The 22,828-nt window shown below is 35.5% G+C and overlaps 1 protein-coding gene across 1 annotated transcript in view; it reads right to left on the bottom strand.

The window, feature by feature from the left end:
* Positions 1-180: 180 nt before the first annotated feature.
* LOC107755839 (mitogen-activated protein kinase 1) overlaps positions 181-22,828 on the bottom strand; it is a 31,635-nt gene continuing 8,987 nt past the window's right edge. Inside the window, exons 2-9 of the mRNA XM_016572770.1 lie at positions 14,484-14,666; positions 12,846-13,035; positions 11,658-11,774; positions 10,833-10,947; positions 8,131-8,262; positions 7,827-7,936; positions 4,842-4,970; positions 181-2,216 (exon numbers count right to left, since the gene is read on the bottom strand). Of these exons, the coding sequence (XP_016428256.1) occupies positions 4,854-4,970; positions 7,827-7,936; positions 8,131-8,262; positions 10,833-10,947; positions 11,658-11,774; positions 12,846-13,035; positions 14,484-14,666 (964 nt within the window). The 3' untranslated portion in view covers positions 181-2,216; positions 4,842-4,853. The remainder of the gene's footprint in view (positions 2,217-4,841; positions 4,971-7,826; positions 7,937-8,130; positions 8,263-10,832; positions 10,948-11,657; positions 11,775-12,845; positions 13,036-14,483; positions 14,667-22,828) is intronic.

Genomic DNA, 22,828 nt, shown 5'->3' on the forward strand with positions numbered 1-22,828 from the left:
ATATATATATATATATATAATTTCAAGAGTATACCGCGAAAAAGATCACAACTGATCTCCAACAAAACAAAGCTGCACGATAAATGTTATTTGTGACGCATAAAGGCACACAGAAACAGACAGGCTGCACACTGATTCGGCAGAAGCTATCTTACAGAGTTTCACACATTTTTTTTTTTGTTTATTTATTCATTATTTATATAAGAGAATTGCCCATTCTCTCCTTGATCAACCAACATCTGATACCACCACTAGGAGGCGTCTTGCCAGATACATATACGCAAAAGAAATGTAGCGTTAGTAAACCAAAGAGGAAGCCAGTGTGGGAAAGAGACACTTGCTGAAGCTATGCACATATGCGCGCATATCAGTATCAATAACTTAATGTCTTAGACGTCCATTTTCGCAAACGTTCAAGTGCTGTCACTAATTGCACAAAAGTGTGTATTATAGCACATACAGTTCCAGGTAGACTTTCATTTCGCCTGGGTCTCGACGCACCACATTATTCATTCACCAGCAGACAGTATCTTGTGATTGAAATGGATTAATAAAAGGTGCATTCCCATGGCTAGAGGCTCCTAATTTCCACATGGAATTAAACCTGACGTTCTGGTTGAGCTAGTTCATCTAAAAAGATAATCTGGATTATTAATATTTTTTTCTTCAAACACTGAAAGAAACCTGGATTTTGAAAGAAGTGCAACTGAAATGTACAAGCAAAATAAAATGCTTTTTTTTCCCTTTTTGAACTGATAATACTCTATATAGGAAATATGAGACCACAAAAGGTAGGATATAACAAAAACCTGAGAGTCCAATAGCGGAATCCCCAGCAATGTGGCACTTCCATTTTCTTTGTATAGAAAGCTTTTTAACAGTCATGCAAGGGCACACAGTCTTATTGATACAAGGCGGCTGGGGGTGCAGGGAAAGCAAATATAATACAAAGAAATATACAAAAATGAATAGAGATGACAGGCACTGTACGATTATAATAGACATTGATTTGAAATGTACCAATTATGACTGAAAAACTCAGGATTGTTCTTCGTCCCATGACAGAAGTTCCTCTAAACCGATCTAAATGATAAAGTCTAGTTTCTAAATTGACCTACGTGCATCTTTAGATTAAAAAACACCTGGATTTCGGGATATATGTAAACCTGCATGGCACTTGCCTTTTTTGGCAGGTACAGTAATGTGAGGGCTTAGGTCAAATTTTGGACACAAGTACACATTTTCCAAGGTGGCAGAACATCTTCAAAGTGGTCTTTTCTTTGGTGCTTAAGCAAAATGAACAGATTTGTCTTTTCTAAAGTTTCTAGAAGTGATTCAGTGTTTATGATTGAGAACCAATGTACAAATAAGTTGATTAAAAACGTGTAATTATATATTATAACTACCTACAGGTTTTAATCAAATTTATTGTATATAAATAATTACAGGTTTTTAATCACACACATGTATATTAGTCAAGTCACTTATATGGGGGTTATAAAACAATCTGATAAATCAACAACAAGGTTTAATAAATTTTAAGGGGTCATTAGTAAATACATATTTGCATTTATGAAAATACATTAAAGCCTTAAAATGGCACCGTGGCAAATTTCGAGCTCTGTGCACTTTGAGGAAATTGGCGATGCACAATGTGGATCAATGCGAGTCCACTGCATATATATTTAAGAATAGAGGAGATCTGAGCCCTCATTCTCTCCCTGTTTGACCTCTGTGAGACTTCAAAATGGCTTACAGACACTTTAGAAAAGCAGCTTGTTGGAAATATTAACAGGAGGCTAGAAAGAAGCACAACAATAACACAATCGTAGACATTTTTTACTGAAGTGTATCAAAGCACTGAGAGAAAAAGGGTTAATCGGAATCAAAAACCTTGACGAGATGTTGTCCACAAACACGCGCGGGCAAACTTTCACACAGACGGGCAGGAAGAGAGAGTGTGGGTGTGAGAGAAGCACTTCCATTGTAATAAGACCGTAAGAGTGAAGCAGGTGAAGAGAGCAGGAGTCCATGTTTTCAGCTGGGGTCAGAAGAACTTTGAGGGCTGCCTGTAGTTTTGGGATTTAGGAAGAGGAGGAGATAACGATAACGATGATGATGATGATGATGATGATGGCGATGAAGACCAAAAGAGGACCACAGCGCACAGGGGAGTGGAGACAGAAGCAACAGCATGATCAAATCCAGACCAACACCTACAGACAGAAAAAAAAAAAACAGATTGGTTAAGGTTAAAACATGACACATTATGCAAATACAACTATATTCCAACCCTGATGTGAATTTGAGGTTTGCAAAGTGACAAATTACAGTAAAAAAAAAAAGGCTTTGGTGAGTAATTAAAACACATCAGCAAGTACACTAGCATTCAAAAGTTTGGAATAGGTAAATGAACACTTTTATTCAGCAAGGACACATTAAATTGATCAGAAGTGACAGTAAAGACTTTTTCTATTTCAAATAAATACTGTTCTTTTGAACTTTCTATTCATCAAAGAATATGCTTTCAACATTGATAATCATATGAAATGTTTCCTACTACTTGTTTCACTTCTGTTTCAGTTTTTTATAACCATTTCTTACTATGTGTCAGTAAGTTGTTGTTATTTTAGCATGTGTGTTTGGCTCAGTGTTATTTTTTTAGGATTACTGATAAACTAATGTAGTTTGACTGATCTTCTGGACACTACGTTGGATAAGATGCTGCATGTGACAATTACCTGTGCTGTCAGTTATTAATAAAGTTTAAATTTAGTATCATGACCCATTGTTTAGTGTGATAGTGAAGTGAAGTGTGGCCAAGTATGGTGATCCATACTCGGAATTTGTGCTCTGCATTGAACCTATCCAAGTGCACACACACAGTAGTGAACACACACCCAGGCACCCGGGGAGCAGTTGGGGGTCCGGTGCCTTGCTCAAGGGTCTCACCTCAGTCATGGTATTGAGGGTGGAAGAGAGCGCTGTACATTCATTCCCCCACCAACAATTCCTGCCGGTACTGAGACTCGAACCCGCAACCTTGGGGTTACAATTCTGACTCTCTAACTATTAGGCCACGACTGCCCCAAAAGCATCACGCTGGCCCGTGTGAGGCAGACATGTACAGAACAAAATTGTCAACAATGCATCACACCAACAGGCACTGAGCCCATGGTTGTTGTTGACTCCATTTTCAATTCAATCTATCTAGAATTCATTCATTGTGCAAGTAGAACAAAACAGTCCTGCTAATAAAATAGTGTAAATAACCATATTTATGTTCTTGGCACTGTTTTGTAATCCACAGCATGTCTTTACACTACTGACAAACCCATTCATTTCTTTATTTTAATCACATGAACACTACTGTTCAAAAGCTTGGGGTTAGTAAAAGTTAATATAAAAGAAATTAATACTTATTCCGTAAAGATGCATTCAATTGACCAAAACTGACCAGTAATAAGAAATGTTTCCTAAGCAGCAAATCAGCATTTCAGAATGATTTCTGAAGGATCATGTGACACTGAAGACTAAAGAACTATGAAACTATTAATCATTTTAAGAAATGAACAGAATGGAAATGACTCTTAAAAGGGTTAGTTCACCCAAAAATGAAAATTCTGTCATTAATTACTCACCCTCGTGTTGTTCCAAACCCGTAAGACCTTCGTTCATCTTCGGAACACAATTTTAGATATTTTTGATGAAATCTGAGGGCTCTCTGACCCTCCCATAGACAGCAAGGTAACTACCACGTTCAAGGTCCAGAAAAGTACCAAGATGATCGACAAAGTAGTCCGTGTGACATCAGAGGTTCAACTGTAAAGTTATGAAGCTACGAGAATACTTTTTTGCGCAAAGAAAATACTGTCGTGAACTCGCGTCCACAAGTGACGCAGTAGAGACGAAAATGTGGAATAAAGTCGTTATTTTTGTTTTCTTTGCGCAAAAAAAGTATTCTCGTAGCTTCATAACTTTACAGTTGTGGTAGTTACGTGGTAGTTACCTTGCTGTCTATGGGAGGGTCAGAGAGCCCTCATATTTCATCAAAAATATTTAAAAATTACTGGATTCTTTGCACTCGCTTACGATTACATGGAAAATAGACCGTGTTTCTTTATTCCTCTACAGTGCACAGCATAAATGAGTACACCCCCTCTGAATAAATATAAAAGATGTATTTTCTTAATGATCACTAATATAATTAATATAATTCATGGAAAGATGGCAAAATTGAAACATATACTTAATAAAAACAACTAAATATATGCCAATATTTTCTGTAAGATAAGTAAATTAGCCAATTTTGTATAAATGAAGGATTGCAGAAATGAGTACACCCTAGATTTAATTCAGAAAATGTATAATATTCTAGTACTTAGTATGTCCTCCAGAACTTAAAGTACACTGCTCTGACCCTTCTTGGCACGGAGTGTACAAGTTCATGACAAATTTTCACATCTGTCCTGTTTAACTCCTGGAGGACGACCTCTTAGCTCTTTATCACTTTAACAGACTGATAAGCTCTTTTTGCAATACACTCATTATATCTTCACAGTTGTTTACATCACTGGTTTGCACTCTTAACTGCCATGTGCCTTATGCCACTTTTTCTATCTCTTTTCTTTTCTTTTTTCTTTTCTTTTTTTTACAATGTCCTTATTTATATTTGTATAGTTTGTATTTTATATATTTTTTTAAATGTATTTATCTGTATTATGTCTACTGTTAGTGTTAAGTGTTAACTGTATGCACCAAGGGTCTGAGAGTAACGCAATTTCAATTCTCATTGATTTTGTATATCTGATGCATGCATCTGGCTTCAGTCTGCAGTTTACCTGTGCAACAGGCTATGGTCTGTAGCCTGGTTGGAAGCGGGCAGTTTCTTCAAAGATCAGCTCTTTCAAAGTCTCTTTGGGCAAGTCATCCAGCTCCATATCGAACTTAAATGGAGCCTCTGCAACAGGCTGTGATGAAAAAAATAAAGCAAAATTAACGTGGGATAAAATGCTTTACCCACAATTCTTTTGCTTATACCTATACTGTACAACGTCAGTGTTGGTAGACGAAGTCCTACATTTATCAAGTACAGTGTTTTGTCCAATAGGACAAGTGCTCAACTCCATGCAACAATGTAATTGTAATTTTTGAATGAAACTATGCAGCCATAGACGCAAACAATATCAAATGTGAAAAGGCAAAGAAGGCATCCATAATACAGAAAATGTGCTGATCACACATGACATGTCAGCATTAGAAATCTTACATTTCAACTGCTAAAACAACCGATTGCATTTGACCAGACACTCAATAGACAGTCAAAGGTTATTGTGGCCATGTGGCTATTAAAGTGCACTTCATAGTGCTCATGTTTGAAACACTCTCCACCTTTGATCCCCATAAACTCTAAGATATGCAAGAGCGGAGAATATAATGAAGCTAGTGTTCTTGAAAGCAGAGGACAGCAGAATATAAGAATCTGTATTTATCTTTTACTTTATTTAAATATCATTGTTATTAAGCATGTAAATGTTAGATTATTATTATTATTGTTGTTGTTTGTATTGTTGCTCTTATTGTATCTTTGTATTATAATAATGATAATTACTATTATTATTTAGCATGTGAATGGAAGATTACTATTATTAACAGGCTTGGGAGGGTTACTTTAAAAAGTTACATTTACAAATTACTTAATGAAAAAAGTATTCAGTAATGCACCACAATATGAAAGTAATGTAATCTGATTACTTTTGGATTCCTTCAAATTCAAATTAGGGCTGGTAATTTAACGCGTTAATTAGATTAATTAATTACGGTGAAAAATAACGTGTTAAAATTATTAACGCATTTAACGCACTTGCCCCGCCCCAGACCTATGTGGGTCATCTGACATTTCATACAGCTGATTTATGACAAATATGAGGCAGGGCAACAACTCGCTACGTGATGGAGCCTAGAGAACGTAGCTAGAATGTCCCTAGAATTCAAGATATGGGGCAAAAATGCTGCTGGTTGAGTTTTTGTCTCATGTTTACATCATATAGTTAAGCAATATCACACGAGCAATAAGTGCAATATCACATGAGTGCAAATGTGATACTGATCTTATACAACAGTTCAGTAAATAAGAAGTTAATATTGTGTTATTTTTTAGACACAATGTTGTCTGTTTTGCTCAATGTTGCCAACGAAAATATAAAGACAAAGCAGAACTGTTCGTCTCCGAGCAACACACAGCGGCATTTAATTTCTTAATGCACGTTTTCAACGAATTAGGTGAACCATTTGGCGTGTTGAACCATAGGCGCGTTGGATTTGAAGTGGCCCTGCACAGACCAATCGGTGCATGACATCAAAGTACCGCGAGAGTGATTCAAAAGCATAAGGAGCCGTCTGCTCTCTATAGCTCTTGCGGTACTTTGATGTCACACACCGATCGGTCTGATTGCGATTCAAGTCGAACAAGTCTAATGATTTAATGGACCATTCATAAAGAACCATTTACTTCACTCCTGAACGAATCAGCCATTTGAACGAATCAAGTGAATGAATAAATGACTCGATGACTTAATCAGTAAGACATTTACCACCACCTACTGGCAGTTTTAGTTTATTACTTAGAGTATAATTTCATTAAAGGGGTCATATGATGCTTTTTTAAAGATCATTATTTTGTGTATTTGGTGGTGTGTCATCATTTACTCACCCTCATGGTCTAAAAGAGTATATGTAATAAATTTGATCAAACAAAATATTTCTTGCTGAAGCTACTTTTTGTAATGTCTGTTTGATGCTTTATGTAATCGCTTACCAGCCCTAGTTCACATATGTAAATATAGTCAAGCAATATCATCAAAAATACTTATATTTATTATCGATATGATGCAAAATATAAACTGATGCACAAAATAAAATATTTAAGAAAATGCCATCTATGCTGTAACTAAATGCTCTGCTCATATGAAACCAGAACACAACAGAAATGTTTCCACAACAGAAAAAATACAGAATACAAATTTATAAATAAATATAAATATTTTAAACAATAGGTTAAAAATGATAAATTATGAAAATGATGTTTTATGATGTACGGAAAGCACTTCTCTTTCTCCCACTCTTGCTCCCATACAGACGCACACACAAACAGTACAATGGACACACACCCGGCTGCTCTGACGATTTTATCAGTAAAATAGTTTAGCAACTTAAAAAGCTACATGGCATTTCACACTAGCAGGGTAATAACGGCGCTGTTCTTTAAGCAGCTGAACTTAAGAGTTTCTCTAATAAGAGTTGTTGCTCTTATTATCTCACAGTGCATTGTTATCTTAGTCTTGTTAAAAAGAATTAGGTAGGGATGCACCGATAGGATTTTTTGGGGCCAATACCGATACCGATATTTGTCACTTCCTCTCTTATTTGAAATTTTGGCATCAATATAGATAGTATTTTGATCATGTTTTAAATCAGCAAAGTTCAAAAACACCTGCATTAAATTATACTAGCAGTTTTATTGCTGCATCATCAAATAATTTCTAATGAACAATTAGCATTAAAGTGCAGACATCAGTGCTAGGATTATGCTACAGACATTATACAGCTCAGTGCCTTCACACAGTTAATTAATAAACCATCGGTTTGTTATATCGGCCTTTTTCCTTATATAGCCGATATGCCGATGGTTGTAAATTGAGGAAAAATCGGCCGATAAATATCGTCGGCCGATACATCGGTGCATCCCTAGTATTAGGGAAAAATATTCCACTATTATCAAAAGTAATCCTGACAGAATTAAATAAGGAAACTAGTAGTGAACTGACCTCATCTGTGGGGTCATAGTACTGTTCCAGGTACGGGTGAGCCAGCGCCTCCTCCACCTCAATCCTCTTATGAGGGTTAAATGTCAACATCTTATCCAACAGGTCCAATGCTACAAGAAAACAGAGACAAACCAGTTCATTAAAGACAAACCAGGAAAAAATTACAAAGTACAGATCTGCTAAGCCTTCATTGGTTATGACCAGAAATTCAAACATATTTTGTAAAATTAGTCCGATTACATGTGACAGATATGAGGACTAGTTTCTTTGTGTGTGGAGTGAGGGTGTGGAGTTGAACTCTGACCTTTAGGGTCTGCATTAGGAAACAGGCGGTTCCAGGGCACTTTGCAGCGGAGAGGAAGTGACAGCAGGTAATTTCTTGCCTTAATGTTGATAATGCAGTTGAGATCCTCCTGAGAGGGGGAGCCCAAAATACCTACAGGAGAGAGAGAGAAGACAAATAAAAGGATTAAATGATGAAAATATAGATCAGGAGAACAAGAGAATAAATGGAAAACAAATGTGCTTGGTTTTGTTGCATCATTATTTCCTTGTTCTTTTAAAATAATATTTAAATATTTAATAAGTAAAGTAGTTTGATATATAAAGAAAAGTAGTTTGATATATAAAGAAAAGTAGTTTGATATATAAAGAAAAGTAGTTTGATATATAAAGAAAAGTAGTTTGATATATAAAGAAGTCACATATGCTCACTAAGCGTTTATTTGATCAAAATACAATTTATTACAATATATTAATATAAATATTATTATAGTCTAAAATAACTGTTTTCTATTAGAATATATTTTAAAATGTAATTTATTCCTGCGATGGCAAAGCTGAATTTTCAGCATCATTACTCCAGTCTTCAGTGTCACATGACCCTTCAGAAATCATTCTAATATCTGCTGATTCGCTGCTCAAGAAACATTTCTTATGATCAGTGTTGAAAACAGTTGTACTACTACTTAATATTTTTGTGGAAACCGTGATATTTTTGCCATTTTGCTAGAAGTTTTGAGACGGAGACTTCAAATTTTTTCGTGGATAATTTTGAGACAACGTTTTCACAATTTTTTACCATACTATTCTGCTCATGTTTACATAATTATTCAAAAGCTGTGATGAACGCCAGTGTGAAGTACAGTAGGAAAAACAGCCTATTTAATTTGAAATTACAAAACAACAATTGCTAAAGCTGTAGAATATGGCACATTTAATAACCCAAGTAGAAAACACCATTTTTTTGGGGGGGGTTCTGTGGACACCGAATTGAATAAATGCTTGTCCAGAGAATGAGAGAGACGGTAAAACAATAACCCAGGGCACCAGGCTAATGATGTGCACACGTAATCTAAATGAGGAAATAAGTAGAGTTATCAACAAGGAAACATCTGCTCGCACAGGCCAGACGGGTTCAAAGACGCATGTTAATGGAAATACATGTTACTACAGAGATTGTCTCTTTAGGAGCCATTGCTATGGGTTCGGTGGGAAAACACACCTTCAAACACACGCAGCAGCTCGGACAACATTATCAGCTCATTGCAGGGTCAAAATCAACAGCATCTCTGACAGGAAACACAGAGTTTTTAACTGATGCAACGGACGGAGAAAGGAAAAATAAAAAGAAGAGTGATGTGCTTGCGAGGGAAATGATGATGAAGCCTTTTTGGCGATAACCATCAAATGCTTATCTCAGTCTTACGATGCAAAACTGACCACAATGTATCATGTTTCAGTCCAGAGATGGATGGCCTATGCAGAGCTTTTGAAGAGCGATCAATGTACATCAATTATTCAGCTGAGTAAGCATGTTTCCCATTACAGGTGGACAGATTTATGAAAACTACACAAAAACATCTCATGTTTCTTTATAAGAAGAGTTCGATGTCAATGCAGACAATGTGGTGTTTAGGTCTTCCTGATGTCCCATGTGATTCACCTCAACATCAACAATCAACATAAAAAACAAAGTTCAGATCTATCAGAATTAGGGTTGCATGATTTGGGGAAATTTCTGAGATTCAAAATGCAATTTATTTCTTTTGATTTAAAATGCAATGTATTTTAAATAGCTAAAGGTTGGATATACTTGTTTGTAGGGACGCAAAATTTAGCCAAAAATCGAATAGCGATTTTTTTTTCTAATAAAAACTGCTATTTAAAATAAATAAAATAGCTCCAGATTTGCTGTGCTTGTTTGTAGGGCTGCACATTTTATTATTATATATCAATATGCCTTTAAAATAATAATGATCATTATTATTATAATTACTATTTTATTATTTATGATTATATTATTTTTTATTATTAATTATTATATTTAATTACATTTTTTGCAAGTGGTGCAACTACGAGCAATACCAAATCTGTTAACATTCCTATTCATCTCAATGCAGTTCTAGAAGTATGCGTCTTGAAATCTTGAAGTTTTGAAGTCTTTTTTATAGGAACCTTTTCACCTGAGCTGTAAATGTCATATGACTAATCACACTATACTTACAGGAAAACGACATCATGACAACTATGACTGGCTGTTGGCACCATAAACCCAAACCCTTCACTAGCGGCTATAAGCTGTGAATTCAAAGGCTGCAGGCGGGGAAATATATAAAGTCCACAAGGTAGTTTACCTAAGATGTGGTTAAGCTGGTCCAGATAGTGTTTTCCAGGGAAGTTATTAATTATTATATTTAATTACATTTTTTGCAAGTGGTGCAACTACGAGCAATACCAAATCTGTTAACATTCCTATTCATCTCAATGCAGTTCTAGAAGTATGCGTCTTGAAATCTTGAAGTTTTGAAGTCTTTTTTATAGGAACCTTTTCACCTGAGCTGTAAATATCATATGACTAATCACACTATACTTACAGGAAAACGACATCATGACAACTATGACTGGCTGTTGGCACCATAAACCCAAACCCTTCACTAGCGGCTATAAGCTGTGAATTCAAAGGCTGCAGGCGGGGAAATATATAAAGTCCACAAGGTAGTTTACCTAAAATGTGGTTAAGCTGGTCCAGATAGTGTTTTCCAGGGAAGATGGGTCTATTCGAAAGCATCTCAGCCAGAATGCAACCGACCGACCATATATCAATGGACTTAGTGTAACCCTGAGAGACAGACACAGACATAAAGAGATTGTTAACTGATATAGCTATCAACATTTACGCCAAAAAATGTTTTTATCATGTTTTTTTGGGGGGGGTGGGGGGGGTTGGAATTTTCTGTGTGGTACGTATCATAGTAATACCATGGCAATCTTAGAAGTAGCATGGTAAATGATGGCAAATGATGACAATTTACATTTATATGTCAACTATTTCTGTAAGAAAAAAAAGTATGTTTTTAAATTAAGGGTTATTTATTATCTAAATAAAGCCAACTAAAAACTAAAGCTAGCTAAAAATAAAACGTAAAAACATTTTTGTTAATTGAAATAATGTTGAAATAAAATACATTATAAATATTAGATGAAAAACTTGAACTAAATGAAAATTAGTAATGTTGCCTTGGAAAATAACTCAAATAAGTGTAAGTTCAAGCAATAAAAGTACTAACTGGAAGTAAATTAAAACTGAACTAAAAAAAATGAAATCAAAAAATAAATTAAATCTAAATAGTAATATTTAAAAATAATAATAAAGATGATAAAAACACAAAAAATGCAATGACCAACACCAAACTGCTGACTGAAGGTGGCATAGAGTAACCAAACAAACACTTGAGACAATAATGAAATAACTCGACTCCAGGTTTAGACTTAATCTGTTTTTGAATGACCAGTCCAACAATCTTTGAAAGATCAAGACTGATTCCTCACCTTGGAATTGAGCATAATCTCTGGTGCGCGGTACCAACGCGTGGCTACATACTCCGTCAGGAAGCCAGTGTGGTCATGGTCTGGATCAGCCACCCGGGCGAGCCCAAAATCACAGATCTGTGGGAGAAGAAAAAAAACAACAAAAAAAACAGAAGTTACAGAGATTTGTGAGTATCCAGCAATGTCCAAGATGAGACTGACATTACTTTGCATTAATAAAGCGTGGTATGGTGTGGTGGCAATGGAGTTAAAAAGTGATGGCTGTAAAAATACAAGGACTATGCCTGCAACAGCAGAACAGTTGCTAAATTAAAAAAAATATGAAGAAGAAAATTATAAATTTATAAACTAAATTTTAAATAATAAAAAAAAAAAATACAAGTATCTTATCAAATTTTTATTTCATTAAAAAAATTATGTACGTCAGTTAAACTTTATTTTAACTATTATTATAGTTAACAAACTAAAACCATAAAAAACATTTTCATTACTTGAAATAAAACATTTATCTGAAATAAAATATAAAAAGATTTCAGCTAGGTTCCAAGGCAACATTTCTCATTTTCATTTAAAGTTGATGTACTAAACTAACTAAAATAAAAATTAAATAAAAATTAACTACTGTATTGTCCCGAATATAGGATGATATTTTTTTCTTGGAAATACATCTGAAAAAACGCGGCCGTCTTATATTCAGGGTCTAGACTTTGACATGTCAATAATACACCCACAACACTAGGTGGCGCCAAAACCGCATAAAACGAGTGTGCCATGAAATACGTAATGTAATGCGTGTTGTAAAGATCGCCAGTAAAAACATGAACATGAAAGCAGAAAATTAAAAAATCGAATTCAAAATATTAACAACTATAATAGTATCTCAATGATACTAAAATAACACCGATTTACATTTTATTTCTAATTATTTCTTATTCTCTGCGCTCGGTTTGGCTGATGAGCTGGACGAGCTGTTTGGTAAAATGGAATAACTTTATATTTATTATAACACTTAAAGAAAATAATACATTAGTAAAATGGAAGTTATGTGCTTTTTTGTAAAACCAACAGGTGCAACATTCTGAAAACAGTTTTTTTTCCCCAGTTCCATTTGGTGACACAGAAATGACACGCATCACCTTTAAATTAGTTTAAAATGACATAATGGCAAGGAACCGCAGTGTACTTCACCTTGAGGTCGCAAGTAGTGTTGAGCAACAGGTTAGATGGCTTCAAGTCTCTGTGGAGAACGTTTGCTGAGTGGATGTACTTCAGGCCACGCAAGATCTGGTACAGGAAGTAACAGATGTGGTCATTGCTCAAGTGCTGCGTCTTCAACAGCTTGTACAAGTCTGTCTCCATCAGATCCTGTACAATGTAGCTATAGTTTTTCAAAGTCAAGGTCAAACACAAAGCTTTGGAGAACAGAAAAGAGAAATGGGTACATTTAAGGACTGACAAAAGCTTGTTGAAGTTCATGCAACCTTTAAACGTTTAGAATGTGCAGCCATACTTTCATTCAGCAAGGATGCATGATTAAATTGATCAAAATTGACAGCAAAGTTATTTATAGTGTTACAAAAGATTATTTCAAATAAATGCTGTTCTTTTGAACTTCCTATTTATTAAATAATAATAGTAATCATAAATAAAAATAGATTTAAAAAAAAAGCATCAGTGTCTTCAATATTGATAATAATAGGACATTTTTCTTGAACAGCAAATCAGCTTATTAGAATGATTTCTGAAGAATCATGTGACACTGAAGACTGGAGTAATGATGCTGAAAATTCAGCTTTGCATCACAGGAATAAATTACATTTTACAATGCATTAAAAAAAAAAAAACGATTTTAAATTGCTATAATATTTCACAGTATTAATGTTTTTACTATATTTTTGAGCAAATAAATACAGCCTTGATGAGCATAAAAGACTTCTTTCAAAAACATTTAAAAAATCTTACCGACCTCCAGCTTTTGAACAGTAGTGTACACACACACACTCACATATATATATATATATATATATATATATAATATATGATAATTTGATATTTATTAGTATGCTTAATATGGTCCTTTTCTATCTTTTTTTTAGTCAAATAGTTCACAATTCCCTACAAGCAATTGTAAGTAACAAATCTTTGTTTTGTTAGGTTGTGACAAAAGTAAATAAATAAATACCAGCAACAAAAAAGTACAAGCCCATTGCGATGTCCTGTATTAATTTCAGTAGAAAGAAAACTGTGGCATTTAAGATCTTGTGTTTCTACTCCCTTCAACCGCAGCTCTGTTATGACGCTAAACATATTAGAGCAACAGAGCGATTAGATCATACAAAACTACTCTCACTATCCACACGCCTACTGACTATTGATTTCAAACCTAAAATTAACTATTTACTAGAGATTTTTTTGCATTGTCTCAGCCTACACAGTTGGAAAAGAGCATTGTTTGTGCCAGAGGCCGCATTTTCAGCCTGAACATGAATATTTAGAAAGCTGAACTGAAAAATTGAATGAATTCGAATTTAAATACGTCTTAATATTTGGTTTGTCTCTTTTTTTTGCTTTAATGATGGCAGCACTTGAAATGACAAACATAAAACCTGATCATGGTTTTTCAAAAAAAAAAGCATCTTTAGCTTCAATGGAAGAACATCTGACTGTTTGTACAAAGGAGCCACATGATCAATGTCACTAATGTACTCACCTAAAATAATAGTACAGAATTATCAATACGTCTTTAAAAGTCTTATCTTTTCTTTGTTTCAAATGTTTCAAAATCCTACATTAATTTCCAGGTTAAAATACAATTAAAAAGGATACACGTCTTTCATCTGGTCGATGGTTGGGGTGCGGTTGATGTCGTTGATGCCGATGATGTTCTCGTGCTTGAAGCGGAGCAGGATTTTAATCTCACGGAGTGTGCGCTGACAGTACGTCTGGTGCTCAAACGGACTGATTTTCTTTATCGCCACACGCACTTTATTATCACGATCATACGCCGAGCTGAAACAAAGAGAGCAAAAAAACATCATCAGATCAAACATCTTTTTTCTTGGTTACAAAACCATGTCGTGTAGCTTTCTGTCATTATTAAGTGGCACAAAGATATCAAGTACACAATATAAGAAGTGTAATACAATAGAAAAGACGATGTGAATGCAGATTCAATTATGGGCACTTTTCTGTGGACTGTTAGAAAAGCTGCTTTAAAACACTTCTCACATAGAAATATAAATTATGGAAAGACTGACATTCAGGCTGAGACTAGAAGTAGAGACTTTTGAAAGGCACTGGAGAAAATGGACTATAAGTGTAGAAGTCAAAACAGAGGGAAGAGCAAGATGTATGCTTGCAAATGAGGGGAATATGTATATACACCTATGTAAGCATATACAAATCTGTTTACATATTTATACATGTGTATGTACGTATGGGGCTGGATGTATACATAATGTAACCCTTAAGTTATTTTTTCCCCCTAAAATTTTGAAAGAATACCTATGATTGTACCCATGAAGCTGAACTGACTGTTTGTTTGTCTATGTTTTATAATGTTATATAAAAATAAAGTAACAATTTTTTTTCCAACAATATGTAAACGTGGGAAAAGAGGGTGGTGGAAATTATGCTTGAAGGACTGATAATGATAAATCACTTTTATCATAGATTTTATCTTTAAATAAATGTACAACTATATTTATGATGACTCATTTTAAACATTTGAGAAATAGCAAACAAAAAAAAGCACGGTTTAAAAAAAAAAGGGGGAAAAAGAAGAAAAAATGTAAATTAATTAATAAATAAATCAACCAACCCCTCAAACGTAAAAAGGACCTGTAATTGTTTATTAAATGTTTAAATTATCATAACTTAAAAAACAAATTGTATGTAAAAAATATTTTATGATGTCAATATTTTAAGCATTTGAGACATTGCAAAGTGACCTTCGTTTTAAAGTGAAAATGTTTAAATTATCATAACTTAAAAAACAAATTGTATGTAAAAAATATTTTATGTCAATATTTTAAGCATTTGAGACATTGCAAAGTGACCTTCGTTTTAAAGTGACCTTCAAATAAAAAAGGATACATACATACATACGTGTATGTGTATAATATACATGTATATAATAACAAAACTAAGTAAAAAAAAAAAAAAACAACAACAACTTTACTTTTATTAATTCACCTCTAACCTTCCGCTTAGTTTATAAAGCTTGTCTGTACCACACTTCTTCACACATGATGTTCATGAATGCAAAGAACTTGACAGATACAATCTCATCTCACCATAACCATGAGCTGAACTCTGCACTGCTGACACACTGTTAATGTTAAATCTGTGTCAGGTGCACCACTAATGCAGCATCTGCACCATTTTCTCTTGCACAGCAGAAACATGGTCATCAAGCAGGTCGCAATTTATGAAGTTTTTTTCGTTTTGTTGATACCAATTTCAATTTGTGTAATTTGACAAGAATAAAGCTTACATAGGGTGACCATATGTGCCATTTTCCCAGGACGCATCCTGGCCAGGATTTCTATATTGCCTAAAATATCTAGGTTTTGGCTTTGTTTGCGTGTGCAGACCGATCGGTGTATGACATCAAAAAAGCATTTTGAAAGCATAAGGAACCGTCTGTATGGTATTTTGATGTCATACACCGATCGGTCTGCACACGCAAACAAAGCCAAAACCTAGATATTTTAGATGGTCACCCTAGCTTACAGATCAAGCAGCTGGCTGGCATTGTGCACAAAACACTCTAAAGGGCAGAAAGTGGAGAAATTACACAGAGGTGAAGAAAGATCATGAAAGAGAGAGAGAGAGAGAGAGAGAGAGAGAGAGAGAGAGGAGCAGAGATGGAGGGACATAGCAAAACAGCAGGAGAAAAGAGAAACGAGAGGCATGGTTTCCACGGACACGGACAGGCAATACTTTGCAGTTAGGAGTTATGCAACAAGCTGTTGCCATGGTAATGTGAAGGAGGGGGGCGGCCACAGGCTGAACGTTGGTAGTGAATTTACACAATGCTCTGACAATGCCAGATACCCTTGGTGCGAAGGAGGAGAGAGAAAAAAAGACACTCCAATGGCATACCGTCATGTCACCAAATAATAAAGATGTCTATAAATAAAGCTGGGGCTGCATGAAAACTGAAGGGAATGACTGCTGCATGTGAACATCCTGAAGACTGAAAATCCACACAATAACAAGCACAGCAAACTCACTATTTTAGTGTTACTTGCATCTGCAAAGTGTAGCTGAAGGTCTGTGAAACACAACTGGATAAGAGAGCAAAGCAAAACCACTCAAACAAGACCGAATCTGAATTTAAGACAATTTAATACTTTTTATTTAAAGGGTTAGTTCACCCAAAAATGAAAATTAGCCTGTGTTTAACTCACCCTCGAAGCATCCTAGGTGTATATGACTTTCTTCTTTCAGACGAATCCAGTCGGAGTTATATTAAAAATTGTCCTGGCTATTCCAAGCTCTATCATTGCAGTCAGCGGGTGTTGCAGTTGAACAGTCCACAAGTCGTCAAATAAAGCTCGCGTATTCATAATAAAACGTGCTTCACACGGCTCCGGGGGGTGAATAAAGGCCTCCTGTAGTGAATGCATGCGTTTTTGTAAGAAAAATATCCATATTTCAAACGTAATAAACACTTTTCTCTCACTTCCGGTATCTGTCATATGCTGAAGCCGTTCCGGCGGATGACAGCGCACGCGCCTCTGAGATATGCTAGTCTTGTGAGTTTGTTTATAGGAGCAAAGGAAGCAAAGTTTTCTTACCTTAGCAAAACCAGTCTCCTCTTGGTTTATATCGAAATCCTCCGACATTTTTCTATATAAATCGGTTTGTACTTCTAATTCGTGACTGGCGTTTTGTTTTGTTCTCCTTTATTTTGGTGTATTGAATATTCAAATATTCATACAGCAAAATATACTGGAGGCCATCAAATTTAGTGAAAATCATCAAAATCGCTGGCGGTGGCTGGCAACTTTTTTCAAAAATGCTGGCAGGGAAAGAGTTAAATAAATATGTAGACCATTAAAATTATTTGCATTATGACAATTTCAAGACTATTATGCACATGTCTTTGCCCCAATTTCTCATTACCATACCGGATCCAGAAGTTTTTTGTGTTTTTTTGTGACCATATTTTATTAAAATTACATCTGCATACATTAAAAGGAGGTACAACAAATATTAAAATGCATAAATAGTTTTTTTTTCAAGTTACAGTAATGAGAATGAGATAACTTGCATTACATATCTGCACTATCTGCACCATTTTCTCTTGCACAGCAGAAACATGGTCATCATTAAAGGCAGTACAACACATTAAAATGCATAAATAATTAGAACTATTTTTGTCATGTTACACTAATTAAATTGAGATCATCTGCATTATGTTAATGAGAAATGGGAGTGAATGTACTTAATTGTCATAAGAATAATGTCACAACGCAAAAAAATTCTTTCACTTGACTTTGGGGTGAATCATAACCCAGGCATGTTCTTGGTTTTGAAAGATTTACCCATTTAGATGTGTTATGCAATTTGGCATTATATGTGTTTTACATGTCTATTTGTGCATTCACAGGTTCCCTTTTAGCAAGCTTCTCAGGCTTAAAGAAAACGGAGATGCTTCTATTTCACCTTCTGAGGGTGAAGACGCTTCTAAGACTCGTGGAAATGGGGCCGGGACGCCACAAGGTTGGATAATCCTTTCCTTTCTGTTCCTAACCCAGAACGCCCACACATTTACAGCTGTGCCAGTAAGAAGATTTTCACATTCTATAAACCAGAAAATCTTAAGAAGTTATAAGAACATTAACTAGGTTGACTGGTTTCACCCCTCTGAATAAGATCAGACAGGCCTTACTTCAAAAAACTAGTTGGAAATGTGAGGGGTGCAAAAGTCATCAACTTGATACTAGTGTTGCCAAAGTGTTAAAGGGGTCATATGATGCGATTTAAATTTTTCCTTTCTCTTTGGAGTGTTACAAGCTCTTGGTGCATAAAGAAGATCTGTAAAGTTGCAAAGACTAAAGTCTCAAATCCAAAGAGATATTCTTTATAAAAGTTAAGAGTCAGCCACACCTACCTAAAACGGCTCATTCTAACACGCCCCCACATATCTACATCACGATGTGGGAAGATTTGCATAAAGCCGCCCAAATGTCCACCCAAAGAAAGAAGGCGTAACTTTTATCCTCGCTGTAGTATTGTTGTTGCCGCCGCCATGTCATGGAGACGCTGTGTGTTTCGTTGTGAAAGCGAAAGCGACACGACTAGAAATCAGTGGTTAAGTTGTATTTACAACACTGTTCCAGAACACTTCAACCCAAATATTCAGATGTGTGCAGCACATTTTATGGAGGACTGTTTACTGATCCAGGGAGAGTAACGTTAGACTAAAATGCCAGCAGTTCTGACTCACGTAAGTACGTTTTCTTTTATCATTTGCCACTGATGATTCAAACGCGAGCTTTGAGCAGTGTAGAGTAGCGCTTGTTGTTTGTCATTTCTCCGATCACAAATACAGACAGGGTTTTATGTTTACGCGGCACGATGCAACGCAACGCGTAAAAAGACAGTATAAGTCATTATAATCAGTAATTATGTCCCCACTGGATGCAACAAATGCCTCGTTTGTAATGGGTATTAATGTTTATGTCTCGTCGCTCCGGCCGGACACGGCATCAACAGTATGGTGAGGGGCGTAACATTTCCGTCACACGCTTGAGGTATTCGGCCAATCACAACGCACTGGATAGCTGGCCAATCAGAGCACACCTCGCTTTTCAGACCGATGAGCTTTGTAAAAATCGACGCGTTTCAAAAAGGCGGGGCATAGAGGAGAAACAATAATGTACAGTATGTGGAAAATAATGTGTTTTTTAAACCTTAAACCGCATAAACACATTTCATTACACCAAATACACAAAATAATGTTCTTTTTAGCAGCATCATATGACCCCTTTAATAAACCATTGCTAAGGGGTTACGAACGGTTTAGCCAATGATAATTGCCTCAGCAATTCAGCAAATGCAGCCATTTTTGCTGCGGCGCCCGGGGAGCAGTTGGGGGTTCGGTGCCTTGCTCAAGGGCACCTCAGTCGTGGTATTGAAGGTGGGAGAGAGCGCTATACATTCACTCCCCCCACCTACAATCCCTGCCGGTACGAGACTCGAACCCACAACCTTTGGGTTACGAGTCCGACCAACCATGCAAATAAAAAATAATCAAGCACTCTGGATTTCCTCTGCTTTCTTTCTCTCCCTCTGTTGCTGCTCCTTCTGACACTCCTCCCAGTCAGGCTGGTTCGTGTGATGGCGGATTGATGTCCTTGGCAGAAGGGTTGCTATGGAGACTGGCACCGTGGCAGAGTTTGGCATGGAGGCACGGCCCAGGCAGTATAGCCACACACAGCCTGCATCAAACAGCGTGAGCGTGTGTGTGTGTGTGTGTGTGTGTGTGTAAGCGCAGGCATGTGTGAGCGTGTACATGTATTGACTAATATATTTGCATGTGCATTTGTGCGCACACAAGATCTTGAGGGTGCATAAAAGAAAGTGTAATTATCTGACTAGATCCCTCACTGCACGTACAATACGAGTATCAAAACCTAGTGGAAAACAGGCTAGGCTTCAATATTTCCCATAGTGATTTACTGTATGTAGGCTATATAAAATTAGTTACTAAATAAACTTTAACTGAAATAAAATTTATAAAAGGCAAGGCAGCATTTCTCATTTTCATTTAGTTTAACTTGATGTACTGAAATATCTAAAACTGAAATAAAACTATATAGAATTTAAAAAAGTGAAAACTGAAAAATATAAAAAAGAAAAACTTATTCAAAATAATAATAAAATTAAACACTATAATATTATCTTAATACTAAAATATCATGCACTGCCGCACACTATAAGTGGGCAGAACTGATTAATATTATGAACGGGTAACAACAACAAAGAAAGTACTGCAAAAATACAGTTACAGTTAAGACAGGGAAGCACATAATATAATAAATATAATATAACATCATTTAATATAATATAATTAATAGAATAGAATAGAATCATTTAACAATTATAGTGATGGCAGACCAAGAATCAAGTGCTCCAGAAATCTGTTATTTTCTAAAGTCATTAAAAAAAAAAAAAAAAAGGTCTTGACACCGGTCTCAGCAAAAATCGCATATTGAATTCTTAGCTATACACAAACAAAACCAGAAACGTACAATCCTCACAGGAAATTCGACCTGCACAAACGGACTCCATTTACTGAACTCAAGCTCAAGTGGACAAACAGGCATTATCGTAATTATTAATATAATATGAACAATAATGAAGAGGTGCTATTTGCAAGGAGGGCACACAAGATCTCAATTTACTCCAGCTATAGATATATGCCTCTGAACGAGTGAGTCAACCTGCTAAAGCAAACAGCCATAGAGAGATAAGCCTTTACACCAGACCCGCGTGACGCATTTAATGGTCGCAGCTACAGGAAACTCTTACCCTCAGACAATGTAGGAAAATTAGTATAATTACCTAATAAGCAGAAGAACTGGGGTTATATTGCTCAAAAGCATAATATAACTATCAGTGACATTTTGGAACAGCATAAAAGTTCAATTACACATGTTCAACATTTATGGTTTTAAAATTGTGGCATTAGCATTTCTCAGGTAACCACAGACAACAACATAAAACATAGATATACAAGTAAATAATCTGTACATCTGAATGGGGCATACTTGCTGTTACAATTCGTATGGGGTATGTGTCAAACATCACCTGACCAAACGGGAAAACAGGTCTCATCGCATCCGCTTGTCAGAGAAAGTGTTAACAGCAGTATGAACTAATGTCAATATCTATGGATTTTAAGGTAATCAGCTAACCTAGCTAGTTGTTTTTATTGTTGTTTTTTTTATTCAATTTTCATATCAGAATGTTACCGAGAAGAAAAAAAAAACTTCAATCTGCATATATGATGGGCATTGGTTAAGATCATCTTTTGTATCTCCTTTGAAGGCATCTTTAGTAAAACAGCTCCATATTTAATGAAGCACATACAACAGACCTGAACTTTAAACGATGCAACCTGTTTACAGAATACGAAAGTTTGTTGCGTATAACCCCTATTGATTTCAAGATTATCTAGATTATAAACACTAATATATTTTTCAAAACAGACATTTAACAAATCATTGGTTCATCATGTGAACCAAATGCAAAAACAAACAGCAATAACTTCAAGATCAAACCAATAACTTCAAGAAATTTTAACAGAAATGTTTAAGAGGTAATTGGTAACACATTAATCACAAAAATGTTTCATTCATTAACATTGGTAACTGCATTAGTTATAAACTGAACTAACAACAAACTACATTTCTATCTACAGCATTTATTCATCTTACTCAATGATAGTGTCAACATTTACTAATGCATGTTTTGAAAAATTACAATTAAAAATGTAAAATGTTAGTTAAAGGAATAGTGCATCCAAAAATGAAAATTTGCTAAAAATGTACTCACTCTCAGGCCATCCAAGATCTAGATGAGTTCATTTGTTAATTGGAACAGATTTGGAGAAATTTAGCATTACATCACTTGCTCACCAACGGACCCTCTGGAGTGAATGGGTGCCGTCAGAATGAGAGTCCAAACAGCTGAATGAAACATCACAATAATCCACACGACTCCAGTACATCAATTAACATCTTGTGAAGTGAAAAGCTGCGTGTTTGTATGAAACAAATCCATCAAGATGTTTTCAATCCAAACTAGGGATGTTCATTTCAGTTATTTTTCCTAACCGACACTCGTTAACCGATTATTAACCGTTAACCGACAAGATTATTTTAAATTAGAATTGAATTAAATTAGAAAGGATAAGTGTCTGTGACCCGTTAAAAATACTAATATTTGTTTCCTAGGGATTAATTTTACATGCACAAAAAGCAGCAAACAACAGAACATGAGGATTCACATGGTCTTCATATCACATCACGCACTTGCAGCGCCTCTGCGAGCGGAGAAAAACATAATAAAGCTAGGCTATATATATATATGGATGTAACTATATATATATATATAGCCTAGCTTTATTATGTTTTTCTCCGCTCGCAGAAGCG

Source organism: Sinocyclocheilus rhinocerous, unplaced genomic scaffold (genome assembly GCF_001515625.1).
Source record: "Sinocyclocheilus rhinocerous isolate Xijiao unplaced genomic scaffold, SAMN03320098_v1.1 scaffold352, whole genome shotgun sequence".
Classification (NCBI taxonomy): domain Eukaryota; kingdom Metazoa; phylum Chordata; class Actinopteri; order Cypriniformes; family Cyprinidae; genus Sinocyclocheilus; species Sinocyclocheilus rhinocerous.